Raw genomic sequence first — 20,920 nt, 5'->3', positions numbered from 1 at the left:
CTTAGATCCTGCAGTGCACCAGGGTGGGCCTCTGGGCCCTGCAACTCAGAGCATATCAGCAGAACTAAGACACCCACCTTCCCTCCCACAGGCGCCTGCAATCTTAATGAATGATTCTTTTGCAGCACCCTGATTTGGCTTGGGGAGAACAAAGCATGTAGGAAGAGAAAGCATAACCTCTCACCCTGAATACTGCACTCCCAAACGGTGGCCCCTCCTCCTCTGGCCCAGTCCTTCCCCTCGCTAGCTGGGCTGAGGTAGGGGATGACTGTGCCAGTTCTACTGGAATGGACTCTGAGCAAACTCCGGGCAGAGCAAACTGGCCCCACTTGTGGGCAGTTCAGGGTGTGGTGAAATGAGATCCTTTATGTAGCCTTTTGCCTTGGTTCTTTGGAAAAGCAGCTTGAGATATTTTTCCCCTAGGCCCTGAGGAGTTGTTTTTGCCCTAGTTTTCTACCCCAGAGGGTTTGTTACTTTTGTCCAGGTTGATTGACATTTCCTGGGTAAGCTATAAACAACTTGGTTTGATAGTTTTTGTTTGGTCCTGGGCTGCAGCCTGCCCTGTTATTGGTATGCACCTTGCAGGGATTGGTAAATAGACTATACGAATGAGATGGGTTGTAGCCCAGCCTTGCCTAATATGCAAATGAAGTGTCTGTGACTTACCCAGAAGGGATTGGTCTGTTCATGGCCCTGGTGGGAGTGCCATACCTTGAAATTGACAAGGAGTTTGTGTATTTAAGCAGCCAGCCCCACAAAGGCTGAGAGACAGGAAGAAGCAGGAAGAGAAGCAGAGAGGGAAGAAATAAGAGAGAAGAAGCAGAGACAAGAGAAGGCAAGGAACCTCCTAAAAGAGCTATGACATGGTCAAGGGCAATAACTGAACACAATGACAGGTCCTGAAGGGGTCCAGTGGAAGAGCCAGTGACTACAGGTCCAGGTGCCCAGTGGCAGAGCCTGTGGTAACAGATGGCAGGGCCAAGAGGATCCTGTCCTGAAGGGGCCAAGAGGAACCTGTCATCAGAGGGCTGAGAAGAACCTGTCCTCAGGGGGCCAAGAGGAGCTGACAGAGCTATCCTGCACTGAAGAAGGGAGACTGCCTACACGCTTCCTGATTCCTGAGTTGTAGCCTATTGATCCTGATCCCAACTTGTACCCTGTTCTTCAATAAACCTCTTAACTATAAGTACAGTCTGTGAGTTATGTGTGGCCATTGCAACGGATTATCGAACTCAGCAGAGAAGTAGAGAGTGCTGTGGGAGGGACAGCTGGTGTCAGAATTGGTAAAAAGGTTGGAGAGTGGAGATATGTCTGACCTCCACCTCAGAGGGATCAGCCTTGAGCTGATCTTGACTTGCCCTATCTCCCCTTAAGTTAAACAGGTTCTGACATCGTTATTATTACTACTGCCATTTTACACAGGGGCACCCCTGCACATTCAGAACAGGGGTAGTTGGGGCCTTCTGACTTCAGCTTTGAGCCTTAACCAGAATCCTGGGACAACAGGAAGAATCTTATATCACCCCCTGTGACTGTGGCTATCAACTTTCTCTGTGCCAGGCACTGTGCAACATAGCAACCCTGAGGCAGAGTACTGGTATTGTCCCCATTTATAGACAAGGAAACTGATTCTTAGAGAGGTTTAGTAACTTGCCCAAGGGCACAGATCTACCCAGCCCAAATTGCACTCAACCTCTGACTGTATCCCATTAAAGCATGTGAAGTGGGGGGGGGGGGTGAAAGAGGTAGAAAACCCAAAACAAACAAACCCAGTGCCATTGGGTCCATTTTGACTCATAGCGACCCTACAGGACAGAGTAGAGCTGCCCCCATAGGGTTTCCAAAGCTGTAAATCTTTAGGAAAGCAGATTGCCACATCTTTCTTCCATGAAGCAGCTGGTGGGTTCAAACCGCCAACCTTCCAGTTAGCAGCCAAGTACTTAAACACTGTACTGCCAGACTCCCTGAGGAGATAGAAACTATAGCCAAATGATGTCTTTGATTTTGAAATGCATTTGGTTTGCAGTCCTCCACAGAAGAGATCATTTCTGTAACTTCATCTCTGTCTACCCAAGCACCAGGGCCCAGCTCACCTCTCCAGCACCAGCAAACACTGGGTCCATGTGGCTTAGTGACTGACAGCCAGGAGGAGTGTTGTGAGCTGGGGCACTTCTCTGGCAATTTGCTGGTATGTAAATTTATAAATTTATGGCAAAAAAAAAAAAAAAGGTTGCCATCAAGTCAACTCCGACTCCTGGAAAACCCACATATGTCAGAGTACGGTTTTCAATGGCTGACTTTTCAGAAGTAGATCGCCAAGCCTTTCTTCTGAGACACCTCTGGGTGGATTCGAACATCCAACCTTTAGCAGCCAAGCATGTTAACGATTTGCACCTCCCAGGGGCTCCTTATAGCCAAAGTCATAGTGACAGTGCCAGGCTCTATTGATATCACTTGTCCCCTATACCAAACCATCTCATCCTTCAGGTATTACTTTCAGCTTCCTATTACTAGATCATCCATGGTCATCAGAGTTGAAAAATTAAATGTATTCATTCATGTATTCATTGATTCAATAACTATGTAGTAAGCACCTCCTATGTACCAGACCCTGAGCTAAACTCCAAGGATTCTAACATAAAAGGGATACTTGATGTTATGGTGTTATGGATTGAATTGTGTCCCTGATAAGTTTATTCATGGTACCCCTGGTACCCATGAATGTGACCTTGTTTGGAATAGGGTCTTTGAAGATGTTATCAGTCAACATAAGGTCATACTGGCGTAGGGTGGATCCTAATTTAATCTGAGTGGGGTCCTATAAAAAAGAAGAGGCACTGTGATAGCAGAGACAGCAATTGGAGTGACGCTGCCCCGGCAAGCCAAGGAACGCCTAGGGCTACCAGAAGCTGAGAGAGATAAGAAAGGATCCTCATTCCCCTAGAGCCTTCAGAGAGAGGCCTTGACAACACCATTGATTCGTGCTCCAAGCCTCGACAACTGTAAGACAACAAATTTTTGATCTTGTAAGCCACCCAATTTGTGGTATTTTGTTGCAGAAGCCTAGGAGACCAATACGCATGGGGTCTTGCCAGGTGGTCTACTTTCAAAAAATCAGCCATCGAAAACCCCACAGAGCACAATTCTACTCTGACACACATGGGGTTGCTGTGAGTAGGAATTGACAACAATTTTTTTTTTTTCTTGCTGTGGTGCCAGGGATGTGCCTTCCCAGGTATTAGTGAATGCCTACAAACCAACACTTACCTATTTTTATTCAGCTCAGAGTAGCTTTAGGTTCCAGCCAAATAACAGTTGCTGCCTAATGGCTGCTAACTGCCTGCGGGAACGGCATTTATGTCTCAGGTAATGCCTGTTTTCCGCGTGAGCTGCACAAGGTGAACCAAGATGACTTCTATTTTTCCAGTTTGATAATTTCCCTTGGAAGAAGGTTCTTATGCTTTAGGGGGTCATCTTAACCTGATTTACCTGTTAGCTCACATTCGGAGAGACCAGGAAGCATTTTACAGGGGCATGCTGAAACCTGACAGCTGCTGGCCTCAGTCTCTAAAGGAATTTCATCACTTAAGGAAAAGTAGCAACAAAGAACAGCATCCCTTTATGATTTTTACTGGAGTTTTTCATTTGAATTGGTAAAAACTTACTCCATGGTGGGACTGCGACTTTAAAGGGAAGTTTCTCTAGCTTGAAGCCTGGCAAGACCCTACATGTAGTGGTTTCCAAGGCTGCAAAACAGGTGTTACCATCCCCATTTTACAACGAAAGGGGCTGATGTTACCTGAATAAGGTCCTTGCTCTGAAGCAGTTGAGCCAATGAAACATACTCCAAGTCAGAAAGAGTGAGAAAGTTTTATTTTAGGAGATATACACCACCGGGGATCCAACAGCAACACAGGCTGTCTCTATGGAGTCCCAAAAAGCATTTTTGCGTTAGAGTTTATATATGACTTTTACAAAGGTTAGAAGTGTTGTTATACACTGTAAGATAATTACAAGAGACTCTTTATCATACTAAAGAGATACCTACCAGATATTTCCATATCTGACATCTGGTCTCTAATCTTCCTGTTGGGGGTCGTAAGCCACAGGCGGCCAGACTGAGCAAACCAAAGTCATTAACAAAGGTATGTGAAAAGGAGAAGGCAAAGAAAAAGGGAAAAAAAAAAAAACTTATAGGTTCATCATGGCGTTAGCTATGTCAAGCTCCCAGTCGCCCATTTTGAAAACGAGAAAATATGCTGGGGAGTATTATGGTCACACCAAGCTCACAAAGCTTTAGTGACCAGGCTGGTGAAGGGTGGATCGAGGAGTCCATCCTGGTGTTGACTCTGGTTCTCAAATCATATGGGGGCCCTGGAATCTGCATTTTAACACCTCCACCTTGATTCTGATGATGAACCAGGTATGCGGAGCTCCGACACACCTCCTGCTGCTGTTGAGAAGGTGGCTGTCTGGAGCTGCTCTTGACCATATCTAAAAGAGTAATATGTTAAGGGCCTGAAGGAAGTTGTATAAATTCTTTCCTATGAAAATCTTTAAAAAGAAACCAAATTTCCATGTCTCTGAGATTGTGTGAAGAAACTATTTTACTGGTTTTACTTCAGATTACTCAAGAAGAACCTATCCCATGAATCATATCAAGGGCGTTATGTTCAGTAAGCAACTGGGAGCGATTGGGGTAGAGTGATTTTCTGTCTCCCCTTTCGAAGACAGTTCTGATCCACAAAGGAGAGAGGGCAAAAACAACAGCCCATAGAAAACATTGTGAAGAATGGGAATTCCAGAACACTTAATTGTGCTCGTAAGAAACCTATACATACACCAAGAGGCAGTCATTCGAGGGATACTGTCTGGTTTAAAGTCAGGGAACCTGTGTGTCAGGGTTGTATTGTTACTGCAGTAACAAGGATTGGAGCCGCCTGCCGCAATAACCAATTCTGAGACGGGGTGACGTGAGCAGCAAGAGTTTATTATATATCAATATATAGGAGACAGAATGGAATAGATTCCTCCAAAAAGCCCGTCTCCCCTACTGGAGATCAGCTGAAGGCTTTTATAGCGACAGGATTACGGGTCTTAGAAGTTTGTGTTAGTCCCCCTTGAGGTGGTCACGTCCCAGATGAGCTAATATTTTCTTGGGGGTTATCTGGCAACATCCTGGTTTTCTTGTCCCAAGATGGGTGCTTTGTTTGGTTTGTCATTCTTAGATCATTATCACTTGTTTTCCACCCTCCAAGGAGGAACACTGGTTAATCTTAAACCTTTTGTAGAGACTGGGACCTGAGAGAGGAACAAGATCATGAGATAATATGCCAGTTAGCAATGGGGAAAAAAAATGTGAGCTGGGTCTATGCAGCCTCTTCCAGTATCCTTTCACCATACTTATTCAGTCTGTATGCTGAGCAAATAATCTGAGAAGCTGGACTATATGAAGAAGAATGCAGCATCAGGATTGGAGGAAGACTCATTTAACAACTTGCATTATGCAGATGACACGACCTTGCTTGCTGAAAGTGAAGAAGACTTGAAGCCCTTACTGATGAAGATCAAAGACTACAGCCTTCAGTATGGATTGCACCTCAACATAAAGAAAACAAAAATCCTCACAATTAGGCCAATAAGCAACATCATGATAAAAAGAGAAAAGATTGAAGTTGTCGAGGATTTCATTTTACTTGCATCTACAATCAACGCCCATGGAAGCAGCAGTCAAGAAATCAAACAACGTATTGCATTGGACAAATCTGCTGCAAAAGACCTCTTTAAAGTGTTAAAAAGCAAAGATAGCACCTTGAGGACGAACGTGTATCTGACCCAACTATGGTGTTTTCAATTGCCTCATATGCATGCGAAAGCTTCTCAATGAATAAGGAAGACTGAAGAAGAATTGATGCCTTTGAGTTATGGTGTTGGTGAAGAATATTGAATATACCATGGACCACCAGAAAAGCAAACAAATCTGTCTTGGAAGAAGTACAGCCAGAATGATCCTTGGAAGCAAGGATGGTGAGACTTCGTCTCACATACTTTGGACATGTTATCAGAAGGGACCAGTCCCTTAAGAAGGACATCATGCTTGGTAGAGTAGAGTGTCAGCAAAAAAGAAGAAGACCCTCAAGGAGATGGATTGACTCAGTGGCTGCAACAGTGGGCTCAAACATAACAACGATTGTGAGGGTGGTGCAGTACCGGGCAGTGTTTTGTTCTGTTGTACATGTGGTCGTTACAAGTCAGAACCGACTCAATGGCACCTAACAACAACATTTCATAAACTCCACAAGTGATTCTACCAAATGGCTTTTCCCTGTATGATGTAGGTTGAACCCAGGCCTGCATCTCCCTAAAGAGAAATTAATGCCTGGTAGCATTTACCACAGAGAGGAATACTTTGGAGAAATTAGAAACGTCCCTAGAATTTGTTATGAAAGTTCAGTTCCTTTAAAGTAATGGAAATGTCACAAGTCATGCAGGTTCAGTTTTGCCTGAGGATGGTGCAGTGACTGGCTGAACCCTGGAGGCTGCTGCCAGCTCTTTAGTAATTTGTCTGGCACAGTCCACGGGGAGATGTAAAGGCGACCCACTTGTTAGGTAGAAACAGGGTAAGTGAGGGAGCTGCTTCCTACCTCGCCAGCTAATGCCTGCAGGAGAAGATTGAACGACTGAACTCCAGCCCAGTTCCAGGGCTGTGCGCTGACCTGCTCTCCCTCATCACTGCTGTGACCTCCCAGGAGGAGACTGCATCAGGGTGGGGAAATGAGCAGGTGCCAGCACTGGGCAGTGGGTTTACACACCCAACCATATGTCTGTGTGGCCTTTCCAGGGCAATGGTTCTGTCACTGTTTCCCAATGTCAAGGAAGACAGTTCCCACAAAGAAGGCACAGCCTTCTTATCTCAGACGCTATTTCCCTTGGCTTACTCTTCTGTGTACCAAAAACATGTCAGTCCTCAGCAGACTTAAAGCTGGAGCTGGAATGCTGTGGTAGGCTGGAAAATGGCTGCCAAAAGATATTCACATCCTAATCCCTGAAACCTGTGAATTTCACTGTCTATGACAAAAAAAAAGGGTCTTTGCAGATGTGATTAATTAAGGGTCTTGAGCTGAGGAGATGACCCTGGATTATCCAGGTGAAACATAAATGCAATCACGTGTCTTTATAAGAGGGAAATAGAGGGAGATCTTACCACACACAGAGGAGAAGGCAGTGTGACCACGGAGGTGGTCACACACACACACACACACACACCAGCTGCTGTCAAGTCGACTCTGACTCATGGTGACCCCATGTGTGTCACAGTAAAACTGTGCTCCACAGGATTTCCAATGGCTCATTTTTCAGAAGTAGACCACCAGGCCTTTCTTCTGAGGCACCTCCAGGTGGACTCAAACCTCCAAACTTTTGGTGAGCAGCTGACTGCATTAACCATTTGCACTACACAGGGACACTATCTCTAGGCCAATGCTAATTGAACAATATGTTTATGGACCGTTGCTTTTGGTTTCCGTCAAATTAATTTGACAATTCATCATATTCTGCCTTGTCTATGTTGTAGTCCTGAGCTGTCATTTGAATATTTTATTGCTATTTCATCTTTGGTTTGCTTATTGGCTTCTCTCCCCATCCAGACTGTACATTGCTTTAGGGCAAGAATGGTGGGTCATTCATCCAGATCTCACCCCCAACAGGCCTAGCACAGGTCCTCGCATGTAGCTGGTGTTCAGTAAACACTTGTTCATTTTATTTTTATTTCTAGTCCTGTAAGAGCCTACCAGCTGTTTTGAAGGCCCAGATGTAATCCCGTTTTCTTACAGGTGAGACAACAAAAGCCTATCAGAAGCCATCAGTTCCAGGGACAGCCACAAGGCCAGTCACCCTGACGCAGACACCGATGACCACTGCAGCCAAGGCCAGCCATACCACCTTGCCAAAGGCATCCCCGTCTGTAGCTTTTACCACCAGCAGCCCCAGACCACAGCCCACGGGCCATGAGCCACGGGAGCTGGGTCAGTAGGCAGACCGCATGTTGCTGTAGACTAGACAAGCAGGAGGTTGAGTTTTAGAGCAACAGCTCTGTGTGAAGACAAGTATGCAACAGCCACCTCCCGCAGTTTGAGCTGGGTGAGTGGGGAACACCTGAAAGCTGGGCCAAGGGTGTGTGGCTGGCGTCCTCCCAGACACAAGAGGTAAACTTGAGCCCAATAAGTCAGAGCCTAAGAGTAAGCCAACCATGCAGAGGAGCTTAATAGAAATGCAAAAAGAAGACTGCTGTTATTGTACTTTTGAACGTAGACTATTACATAAAATTTTCCTATTGCAAAATCCCCATTTCGCCAAAAGCTCAATTCAAAGAACAGTAGATTGCTATGAACACTGGTGTTTTTTGTTTTGCTTTGTTTTGTTGTTAAGAATGGTACACTCCTGGAAGTCTTCAAATATTAAAAACAAACAAAACCAAAAGAAGCCCTTTAAGAAAACCCACATAGCTGAAATTTTCATCCCTTTTCTGATTGTTTTTGTCTTATCGCTTGTATCTATTTCTTAAATCATGCTTTAGGTTTTAGCCAAGTCCAGTCTGTGTAATTAATCTCGGTGTTACATCAAACAGGACCTTAAGTGCTCATTTGATAATCCAATCTCAAGTTTCTAGCAGGCTTATATCTACATCGCCCTGGGCTAAAGATCTTCAGGGAAGGGGGTGGGAAATTTCACAACTAATGCCACTATTAACCCAGCAATCTTTTTCTAAGTATTTCCCACCTGGTCCCTACATTGCTTTTTTCTTCTAGAAGGAAATGCCCATAACTTGTTCTTTTCAGCCTCACCTCCAGCTTCCAAACGTAACTGTCACATACATGCCTTCCACACCACAGCCCAGCTATTTATCTATCCATCTATTTAACAAATCCCAATTAGCACTTACAATGTGCCAGACGCTGTCCTACGCACTTGACAGATATTAGCCTATCGAATCCTCATAACAACCTTCAGAGCACATGTGTGACCTCTAATGTGATTAACCCAATGTACTGATGAGGAAACCAATGAGTAGAGTGGTGAAGAAGCTGGCCTGCTAGCTGGGAAATGGCAGAGCTAGGATTCCTACCCCACTGGAAGCCTGCCTCCCTCCCATAAACCAACACCTCAAGCACCAATGAAGCATCACAGCGTCAGGGGCCTGACCATCAGAGAATGACGCAGATGTAGTGGCAAGATTAGAGGGTACCACAACAGCCAGCTCCTGCTGCAATTACTAACAAGTAACAACACAGTGCATATAGTCCATATTTTCCTTGTGCCAGGCACACTGCATGCATTTAATTTCATCTTTCCAGCAATCTTATGAAATAGGGATTTTTATAACTATCCCATTTCACAGACAACTCATGGAAGAAACTGTCATATAAAGTTCCAAATCAAAGATATCATAAAAATAATTTATTTGGGTTTCTGAAATATATCAGACACTCCCCTACCATCCTATTCCTGTTTAACTCAGGCTAATGTTTTTTTCTTTCTTTTCTTTTTTTTTTCTTTTATTGTGGTAAATATATAGATAACAAAACATTTGCCATTTCAATAATCTTCACATGTACAGTGACATTAATTATACTTATCATGTTGTTCAACCATCAGCCTTATCTGTTTCCAAATTATACCATCACCCTTAACAGAACTCAGGCTAATTATTATCACGGACACACAGCTAGGAAGGATGCTAGATGGCCGGGTTAACGAGGGCTCCGCAGCCAGAAGTTTTCCTTGTTTTTTTTTTTTATTTTATTTTTTATTTTCAGTCTCTTGACTTTTAGACCTGTGATTCTTTCAAAGATTTTTGAGTAGCTGAGCACATATTTGTAAGTTGCTTTCTTCTGTTTTCTCTTTAGAGGACGTCAATTTTTATATAACACATACAATTAAACATGTGGCATATTTACTTGCTACACTGGGAGCTTTGAAATCCTGCTACAAGTTGGTCCTGAGCTTGTGGAAAACCTCAAGAAACTTGAAGGAGTGACTCCCACTCTGGCAAAGCTGCGTTATTCCTGGCGTGGGGACAGGGGCTTTGGACAGCAGCCTCCCAGCGGACCAGCATTCCTTCTTCATCCTTGCCCAGGGCTGTCTTCCATGCTGACCTGCAGGCTGCTGGGCAAATACTCAGAGCAGGCCCTCCAGGCAGCAAACACAGCAATTGCTAAGAAAGGAGCCAAGATGGGGGTAGAAGGAAACTTTTTAAAAATTATATTGCCTACTCAAAGGATCTTCTGTAGGCATGGACAGAAGTGAAAACTGAGGTTTCGATGCTTGTGTCTTTTGTCTAATAACAGCTTTATTGAGATATAATTCATGTATCATACAATTCACCCATTGAAAGCATACAATTCAGTGCTTTTTTGTATATTCACTGGAGACGATCAATTTTAGAATGTTTTCATCACCCCATACAGAAACCCCCTACCCATTAATAGTCACCATTTCTCCTATCACCCCCTCCAGCCCTCAGTAAGCAGCAATCTACTTTCACGAATGCCTGTGTCTTAACATATGGTTGTAGATATTTGCTGTGAGATTTTAGCCCAACTATATCAAATAATGTTTGGTATTTAAATAACTCCTTTTTTTCTTCAAATGAGCTCAAAATATTCTGCCAATTATAAGAGAACAACACTCCTACTGCTGATAGACAAGTGAGTTGCTATTAGTGCATTTATTAAGTATTTTTCTATTTTCTCTTATATATGTGACTGTAGTTAAAAGATTCTAGAAGTAGATGAGATGTTCAAGCAAAATATAACTCATGAATTCATTCAACAAATATTTATTGACTGCCTACAATGTGTCAGGCACCATTCCAGGATCTTGGGCTACATTGGGGAACACATCCCAACAAGACTCCCACAGCAGAGCACTTCAGCTCAGGACACTGGAGAAGTATGTGGTGGCATCAGGAGTGACCTGCAATTGGGGCTTAGGGTCCATGAGTCATCTTTGTTCTGTAATGAGGTAAAGAGATGCCTCTCAGCAGGACATGGGGGCTTGGAGGGAGTCTGGTGGAAACTAGGAACTGTGTAGCAGGAAGAGACAGGGCTTCTCCCAGTCCATGAGCGGGAGCTAATGCAGGTGGAAAGATTCCAAGGAAGATGGACTCCAAGAAAAATGGGGCTGACACCAAGGCCACATCATGGCCCCTTAACTGACCCAGGAATGTGCATACCAAACAAGACAGACAGGAACAAATCAAGGCTGAGGGTAGGAGAGCCAAGAGCCAGAGTGACAGAGACCTCTCAAAGGGACAAGAGTGAGGCTGTTCTTCATGGGAGATGCCAAGAACCACAATGCCCCACAGGACCCTGGGCGGCCACAAAGCTGCACCCCAGGGTCAGAGGTAGTAGCCTTGGGGGCCAGATCCAGAGAGATGCCTAGGAAAGAGCTCTGGAAAAGCTCCAGACTACTACAGGGTCAGCTGCATCTACTGCAGGCTTAGAAGGTGGAGTGGCTTTGCCCAGCACTGTTTTCCTAGTCAGGTTCATTCTGAAAAGTTCCAGGGTTGTCTCAGCTGACCTAACAGATTAAATGGATCCACAACCAAGGGTAGGCCAGGGAAAGGGATCAGAATGCTGCCTAGTGTCCAGGGATGGTGTGGCTGTGATCATTCATCTTCCTACTCCCCACCCCCTTCTCTGACCAAAGGTAGTTAATGGGGAGGGAGTGGTGAATGAAACCTGGGACAGGAAGAGAGACCAGCATCTCTAACTGCCCATCCCTTCCATGTACATTTTCCCTTCTCACCAACATATACCTCATCGGTGAACGTCCATCTTCCTTAAGGCATATGGTGAAGGTTTTTCTTAAAATCCAGTATTACAAATAGCAACATGAACGTTCCAAAAGAAAAACAGGTAAAGGCCATGATCAGTAAAGACACAATGGGAGAATGACAAATGGCCAATAAATATGACAAAAGATGTTCAACTTTGCCAGGAATCAAATAAATACAAATTAAACTGAGAAGATCTCACTTTTCACTAATTCAGATTGAAAAATGATAATACACAGTATTGGCAAGAGTGTGGAGAAATGACCCAGAGTTTGCACTTACAGGAATATATCCTAAGGTGATTATCAGCCAAGAATGTATACAGGTGTTGTTCATAATAGAAAAATAAATGAAAACAGTTTAATTGTCTATTATTAGAAGAACGGTTAAAGAAATTACTATACCCAGTTGCTAATGAGCTGACCCCCACTCATGGCAACCCCATGATGTCAGAGTAGAACTGTGCTCCATACAGTTTTCAATGCTGATTTTTCAAAAGCAGATCACCAGGCCTTTCTTCCAAGGTGCCTCTGGGTGAACTCGAACCTCCAACCTTTCTGATGGCAGCCAAGTGCTTTAACTATTTGCATCACCCAGGAACTCCAATGAAATTACTACACAGCCATTAAAATTATGATGAACATGTGCACTTACTGACATGGGACGAGTAGCCCGTGACAGAACGTTAAGTCAAAGAAGCGAGCTACAAAATAGCATGGGCACCAGTTCATTTCTGTAATTGCGTATTGTACGTGAGAATGTGTGCATAGGAAAAGCGACAGCAAAATGTATACCAAAATTACATATGTGTAACTGCTGCATAGAGGGATTGCAGGTGATTTGTTACTATTCATAGTATATAATTTTTTACGGTGAGCATGTGTTATCTGTATAATTAGAGAGAACATAAAACTATTTTGAGTTTGTGTCCAAATAATTGAACCAAAGGCAAAGGGAGTCATAAACTGATTGCAGATTAGATACCATTGTAAGAGAAATTGATATTTTTTCATGACCTCTCATCTCTTCCCCTCCGTGAAACTTGGTTCTTTCCCTCAACTGGTTTTCATGTGGCCCCCATTCTCCAAAAGGGGCTTTACATTTCTCTTTACAGAATCCCCATCTCCCTTCTCCCCTTTAAAATCTTCCTTCAGAGAAATTGCCCAATAAATAATGAATGCTTAAGTGTATTTGATTCTCTCACAGGGTAATTAAGGATAACCCACTGTGTACCTTCAAAAATGACTGAAAGCTAATGCTATTTGCATCAATATCATGTTAACACAGTTTAAGCAAATTGCTAAATGTTAAGTGACATTTCTACTAAAGGATGACCTTAACCTCCTCACGAGTGGCACAGTTGAAGAGAATTATTATAATAATGAAGTGTAAAGAAATATGGCACTTTGGTAAAAGATACTCTGACAATTGTGAAATGCAAAGGTTTTTATTACCTGAAATTTTCAGGCAGTCTTTTGAGTTAAATCCACCTTTATTTTTTTTTCTCCATTTCGATGTCTCCTCCAGGGCAGGTTCAGACCGCCCAAGGATGAAGGTTTACCTTGATTCTGACCTTGGTAATGTCTTGCTAGATTGGATCATGGAAAGAATGAGAACAGTTAAATTAAAATTCATGCTCTGACCAGTAACATGTTATTGCAGATCTCTGGTCCGCAACTACCTACACAAGCAGCCAAAACAGCTCCAGTGCCAACCCAGGTAAGAACCTCAATTCGCCTTTCCAGCTACGGATGAAAGTTAAGCTTGTTTACATGGGGTGTGTCTTTCCAAATCCTTGCCACTTGATTTAAATTTGGACAGAAAGAATTAAACCATTTAGGCCAAGAGAAGATACTGCCCTGACAGAGTCCAACTTGTAAGGAAATTTGTAAGATAAGTAAGGAAGTCATTAAATAAGCAAAGCCTCAATTCCCTTGAGGTGATTTCATGGAGGTTGTGATAGAATTCCTAAGGATTCAGTAACCAGGCTCTTTAAAACCTGGAAAGGGATACCACCTGGGGTTAACGCTTGAGGAACTAGGCTCAAAGAGTAGCGGAGAATGTTATCATCTCCAGGAAAGGACAGAGCTGGTTTTGCTTGGGTACTTCTACAATATGGGGTATAGAAATGCGTTCTCTCTCCTCTAGGAAGTCTCCTATGAGTTGTGACCCTCCGTGGCTCTCCTTTCTTCACTTTTGTGTGCGCTCCTAAATGGTTTAGCCCAAGATCTGGAAGTGCAGAGGGATGAAGCAAATTCTCTTCTCCAACTTTGTTGAGACCTTCAGAGATTAAAAGAGAAAATCTAGCACGGTTCGGTGCTTTCCACGAACTGTGCTCTGGGCCTGCTCCATGTGTTGATGATGTTCTTTTTGTTGTTATTAGCTGCCATTGACTTGGCCCCCAACTCATGGTGACCCCATGTGCAATAGGGCAAACACTGCCCTGTGCTGCCCATCCCCATGATCTGTTGCAGATCAGACTGTTGTGATCCATAGGGTTTTCATTGGCTGCTTTTTCAAACTACATCACCAGGCCTTCTTTTTTCTTAGTCAGTCTTAGTCTGGAAGCTCAGCTAAAACCTGTTGAGCATGATAGCAACACACAAGCCTCTAGTGACAGACAGGGGGTGGCTGTGCATGACGTGAATTGGCCAGGATCAAACCCGGGTATCCCACACAGAAGGCAAGAATTCTACCACTGAACCACCAATGCTTCGTGATAGACTTGATAAGAGAATAAAATTTCCTTTGAAACTGCAAGGCACTAGGAGAGAAAGCTTGGATCTCCATCGAGGAGTTCTGGTTTTCTTCTGGCTAGTGAATGCTCACCTGCCCTCCTCATGTTAAAAGATTCCTAGATCTTCTTAAAATCAAACAATAGTTTAGCTTGACTAGTAAAAAATGTCTGCTTTGAGCATTATGCTGTTTTAAGGTCTATTTATACGGGATCCAAATGACAACAGCAACTCAAAAGATTAGATAGGAACCTTAGGGGGCAGGGAGTTTATGCGAATAAGAGAGAACAACTCAGAAAAGGAGGGTGAGAATGGTTGCACAACTCAAAGAATGTAATCAATGTCACTGAATTGTACATGGAGAAAGAGTTGAATTGGTGTATGTCTTGCTGAGTATATTTTCTACAACAACAGCAAAATAAAAATTTTTTTAAAAAGAGTATTTAATGGAAAAAGAAAAAAAAAATAAAGAAAGAAAGCAAATTAATTGGAATAACCAAGAATAGAGACTGTCAAAGGAGAGAAGACCAGTAAAGAGAGTCAAGACAGATACCTTAGTACTGAAATGATTATTCTCTGTCCTTGTTGGAGCTGATTACGTACAAATCAAACGTAATTAATATTTCAATTCTCTTGGTCCTTTGTGGACACACTTTAAACAAATGAAGCATGTATTTTATTGATGCATATGTTAAGAATGTTTGATGTCTAGACATAGGCAAAAAAATAAAGAATCAACAGTGGCAATATAAAAAAAAAATTTCCTAGACATTGTAAGTTCTGTTCTGCCTTAACACTAGATCTAGGGCAGGGGCTTAGCAGCTGCCATGAGCTTCACAATCGCACCTTCGCCAATGTACATGCTGTTGTCCTGCACAGAAGGGCTTAAGAATCAGAAGCTTGTCAGGGCATGGGCTCCAAGGCCATCTTAGGCCTCCACAGGTCCGTGGGACTGTTCAGGAGGCCAGGCTTTCTGTTTCCTCTGCAAGCCCCAAAAGTGGAGCCAACCACAGAGAGAATGGCTGATTTCCAAGGAAAATCTGAACTAGGGTCACTTTCCTCAGGGGGCAAAATAAGAGAAGAAAGCAGTTTGCTGGTTGCATGTAAATCCACTGATGCTGTGTAATCCCCTCAGGTATCCAGAGGCAGGATTCCTCAGGAGCTGCTTTCCAGAGACCTGCTGCAATGGATGTCAGCCTGGGTAAGCGGCCGCTGTTGCCATCCCTACTACTCAGGGGTTTGCTCTGCAGACACCTACCTTCCCACACACTCAGTGCTGCCCTCTGCAGCTCAGCACCCGGTCACCAGGGTTTGGAGCCATGCCAAGTTATTTTAACCTCTAGAAAATATCTATCTGCTCTGTCTGTTCTCAGTGCGTCAAAGAGAAAATCTGTCGGCTCAGACGCCCAAGTGCTCTTATTTATGTCAGCTTGAGAGGCTCCTACCTGCGCAGCTGAGCACCCACTCTGCCCATCCCAGGCTCACTTCTGGGATAAAGCGCAAATACCCAGACACTCCACACAAGTCAGACATGGCATGGGGACGGGGGGACAGGGGCTACAAAGTAAATCACCTCATCTCCAGGTCCTATTTTTTACTGCCTGACAGGCTTGAGTTTATTACAAGGTTATATGCAGCATTGGCCTACACTGCCTTTTTCCTACCCTTACTGCTCTCCCGCTCTATAACTCTGTGAGTCTTTGTTTCTTCTCCATTCTCCTCCATACCGCTAATGATACCCTCTATCTTGTTCACCCATACAGATGCTTCTGGCACTTTTTCTATCCTCAAATCCTACCCATTTCTGCTGCTCCCCTCCTCCCCACCATCATCCCTGCAACTTTCCTCTGAGCACCTCAGACCCTCCCTGTCTACTCTCAGAGTGCCTTTGCCTTGGAAGGACTCTCCTACCCAGAAGGTGCTCAGACCTAAACTAGCCATGATAGGTTAAGACATCTATTAACTACCCAGTTGCCATCAAGTCTATTCTAACTCATAGCGACCCCACGTGTTGCAGAGTAGAACTGCTCCATAGGGTTTTCAAGGCAGTGACCTTTCAGAAACAGATCACCAGGCCTTTCTTCTGAGGTACCTCTGGGTGGGTTCAAACCACCAATCTTTCAGTTGGTAGCCTAGTACTGAACTATTTGCACCACCAGGGACTTCTATTGACTTTAGATATGTATAGTCAAGATATTGTGGCTCCTGGGGGAAAATGCAGAACAAAATTTCAAATTCTCATGGACTCTAGATTTTCTGGAGCCACGGAGGGTGGATGAATCCCTGAAACTATTGCCCTGAGATAATATTTAAACCTTAAACTAAAAATATACCCTGAAGTCATCTTAAAGCCAAACAATAGTTTAGCTTAACTAGTAAAAAATGTCTGCCTTGAGCATTATGCTCCTTTAAGAACTATGTATATGGGATCAAAGTGACAACAGCAACTGGAAAGATTAGATAGGAACCTTAGGAGGCAGTGAGGGGGCAATGAGGAAGGAATAAGTCAGAAAAGGAGGATGAAAATGGTTACACAATTCAAAGAATGTAATCAGTGTCGCTGAATTGTACATATAGAAGCTTTGAATTGATGTATGTTCTTGTCGTATATATTCTCAACAACAATAAAATAAATAAAATTTAGAAAAAGAAAAAAGATATTATGGCTCCTGCAAATGGTGGGAAGCCATTGCATACCCAGAGTAAAGGCAGGTAAGACCATTTGGAGTTCTTAGATATCTTTCAACCAGCTCTCACCTCAATAGAGGGATAGCCAATTGATAGTTTAACATAGCATGCATATCAGGAAATCACCCAGTTCCTCACTGTTTTAGGCTGGGTTCTCTAGAGAAGCAAAATCAGTAAAGTGTATAAATATATATAGAAAGAGAGATTTATATCAAGGAAACAGCTCATGCGATTGTAGAGGCTAGAACGTCCCAAGTCCATGAATCAGGGTAGAGGCCTCTCCCAAGTCATGCAGCCATAGAAGCTGGTGAGCCCAAGATCGGCAGGTTGGAGAACAGGGCTCCCGCTCACAGGCTGTGAAGGTTGATGAATTCCAAGATGAGCAGGCAAGACTGCAAGGTTTCTCCTGATTCACATAGCTGCAGGGGCTGGCGAACCCAACATCAGCAGGTCAGAGAGCAAAGCTCCACCGACAAGCTGTGACGATCAACGAATCCCAAGTTCGGCAGATAAGCTGACAGCTCAAGTCCAAAGAACAGGAGATAAGACAACAGGAGGCAGCCGCAGGATCCAGAGTGAGCAAAAAGCCAGAACGTCTGCTTATATTCAGATGCAGGCCACACCCCAAGGAAACTCCCTTTCATCTGATTGGTTACTCACAGTATATTCAATCATGAGAGTGATGACATTTAAACACTGAGAATCATGGCCCAGCCAAGTTGACACACAATCTTAACCATCACAGTCCACCCCTTGTCAACTTGACACATGTACACTTCTCCTTAATCTCTGAATAAAGACAATTAGAAAGTCATACTTGTGCCTAACATGACACAACTAACGTGTACTATAGAAAATGCACTAGCCCCATTTACATATTTTCTAAGTGAAGGAAACAAAAATATTTGATGCACACATACAAAGCAGAAATACTCATAACAATTACAGTTCCCGTTTCTGCAACTGGTCATGTGGCCGTAACTGGTATTTAGAACTACCTTCTTCTGCCACCCATTCCGTATTCCCTTTGCCCTCAGCAAGCACATCAGCTGGTCATGGTTCTTTGCCTGGTGGGCTGACCCAAGCCTTCATTCCTGAAGAGTCTGTGTCATTAGTAGTCATGTCGGAATTAAGTTGCTGTAGTTTTCCATTGACTTTAATCACAGAGCATGGTAGTACTAAGAGACACCCTAAGGAATCTCCTGCATTCCAGACATACTCTTCTTTACCTCCATTATGTAATATCAATCTGATTTCCTCTTGGTAATCAGGATCAATCACATCACCCAGAATGGTAACTCCCTTCTTTGCCTGTCGATCCAGAGGCAGAAGGAGTCCAAAGTAGCCAGGGGGCATTCATAACTTCCAGTTCAATGGAATCAGTGATATGTCTCCAGGTGGGAGCATTCCTTCCTTTGGAACTAAGACCTCTAGGCCTGCAGAACATAAGGTTGCAGGGACAGGAAGCAAAAATCTTGCAAGTGGGTCACTAAGGGTAATAGTGCCACTCCCATTTCCACCCCTCGATTCCTGAACCCATGAATCTTGGCTATGGGAGAAACAGCACCATATATTGGAAGCTGGTTTAGAACATATACAGCCTCCTGGAGAACACTACCCCAACTCTGCAAGGTATTGCCTCCTAGCTGGCACTGTAATTGTGTCTTTAGAAGGCCATTCCATTGTACTATCTAGCCAGCTGCTTCAGGATGATGGGGAACATAGTAAGACCAGTGAATTCCATGAGCATGGGCCCACTGCCCCACTTCATTTGCTGTGAAGTGAGTCCCTTGATCTGAGGCAATGCTGTGTGGGATACCATGATGGTGGATAAGGCATTCTGTAAGTCCAGGGATGGTAGTTTTGGCAGAAGCATTGCATGCAGGGAAGGCAAATCCATATCCAGTGTGTCTATTCCAGTAAGAACAAAACGCTGCCCTTTCCATGATGGAAGTAGTCCAATGTAATCAACTTGCCACCAGGTTGCTGGCTGATCACCTCAAGGGATGGTGCCATATCGGAGACTCAGTGTTGGTCTCTGCTGCTGGCAGACTGGGCACTCAGCAGTGGTTGCAGTCAAGTCAGCCTTGGTTAGTGGGAGTCCATGCTGCTGGGCCCATGCATAACCTCCATCCCTGCCACCATGGCCACTTTTTTCATGAGCCCATTGAGCAATGACGGGAGTAGCTGGGGAAAGAGGATAACTGGTTTCCACAGAATGCGTCATCTTATCCACTTGATTGTTAAAATCATCCTCTGCCGAGTTCACCCTTTGGTGAGCATTCACATGAGACAAAAATATCTTCATTTCTTTGGCCCATTCAGAGAGGTCTATCCACATATGTCTTCCTCATAAATCCTTGTCTCCAATTTTCCAATCATTTTCCTTCCAAGTCCCTGACCAACCAGCCAAACCATTGGCCACAGCCCATGAATCAGTATATAATTGCACATCTGGCCATTTCTCCTTCCAAGCAAAGTGAACAACCAGGTGCACTGCTGGAAATTCTGCCCATTGAGAGGATTTCCCTTCACCACTGTCCTTCAGGGAGGTCCCAGAAAGGGGCTGTAGTGCTGCCACAGTCCACTTTCGAGTGCTGCCCTGTATATCACGCAGAACCATCTGTAAACCAGGCAAGAGTCTTCTCTTCTTCAGTCAACTCATCATATGTAACTCCCCATGAGGCCATAGGTGCAGATTGGGAGATAGAAGGTAATGTGACAGGAATGGAGACCATGAGCATTTGGGCCACTTCCTCATGCAACTTACTTGTGCCTTCGGGTCCTGCTTGGGCCCGATCTCAAATATACCACTTCCATTTAATGATGGAGTGCTGATGTGCACGTCCAACTTTATGACTCTTTGGGTCAGACAACACCCAGTTCATGAAGGGAAGCTCAGGCCTCATGGTGACTTGGTGTTCCATGATTAAGTGTTCAGTTTCTACTAAGTCCAAGTAACAAGCCAAAAGCTGTTTCCCAAAAGGAGAGTAGTTGTCTGCAGAGGATGGCAGGGCTTTGCTCCAAAATCCTAAGGGTCCGCACTGTGATTCACCAATAGGAGCCTGCCAAAGACACAAATCAGCATCTCTATCTGCCACTGACACTTCAAGCACCATTGGATCAGCTGGATCATATGGTCCAAGTGGCAGAGTGGCTTGCACAGCAGGCTGAACCTGTTGCAGAGCCTTCTCTTGTTCTGGTCCCCACTCAAAACTAGCAGCTTTTCAAGTCACTTGGTAAATAGGCCACAGTGGCACACCCAGATGAGGAATATGTTGCCTCCAAAATCCAAAGAGGCCCACTAGGCATTGTGCCTCCTTTTTAGTTGTGGGAACAATAACTTATGCAATAACCATCTTAGAAGGAATGTCTCAACATGCCCCACACCACTGGACCCCTAGAAATTTCACTGAAGTGGAAGGTGCCTGAATTTTTGTGGGATTAATTTCCCACCCTCTAGCATGCAAATGTTTTACCAGTAAGTTCAGAGTCATTGACACTTCTTCCTTACTAGGTCCAATCAGCATAATGTCATCAGTGTAATGGACCAGTGTAACGTCTTGTGGAAGGCAAAGGCGATCAAGGTCCCTGCAGACTAAATTATGACATGGGGCTGGAGAGTTGATGTAGCCCTGAGGTAGGCAAGTGAAGGTGTATT

At 44.0% G+C, this 20,920-nt stretch overlaps 1 protein-coding gene across 3 annotated transcripts in view; it reads left to right on the top strand.

The window, feature by feature from the left end:
- VIT (vitrin) overlaps window positions 1-20,920 on the top strand; it is a 140,948-nt gene that overhangs the window by 66,953 nt on the left and 53,075 nt on the right. For 2 of the 3 annotated variants that reach the window (XM_004369562.1, XM_004369563.1), the window contains exons 7-9: window positions 7,833-8,024; window positions 13,499-13,555; window positions 15,707-15,772. In XM_004369562.1, coding sequence (XP_004369619.1) covers window positions 7,833-8,024; window positions 13,499-13,555; window positions 15,707-15,772 — 315 coding nt within the window. The remainder of the gene's footprint in view (window positions 1-7,832; window positions 8,025-13,498; window positions 13,556-15,706; window positions 15,773-20,920) is intronic. The other variant, XM_004369564.1, reaches the window with a different exon arrangement.

This window comes from Trichechus manatus, unplaced genomic scaffold (assembly GCF_000243295.1).
Source record: "Trichechus manatus latirostris isolate Lorelei unplaced genomic scaffold, TriManLat1.0 scaffold00005, whole genome shotgun sequence".
NCBI classification, from domain to species: domain Eukaryota; kingdom Metazoa; phylum Chordata; class Mammalia; order Sirenia; family Trichechidae; genus Trichechus; species Trichechus manatus.
This window is presented reverse-complemented; position numbering and strand designations above follow the sequence as displayed.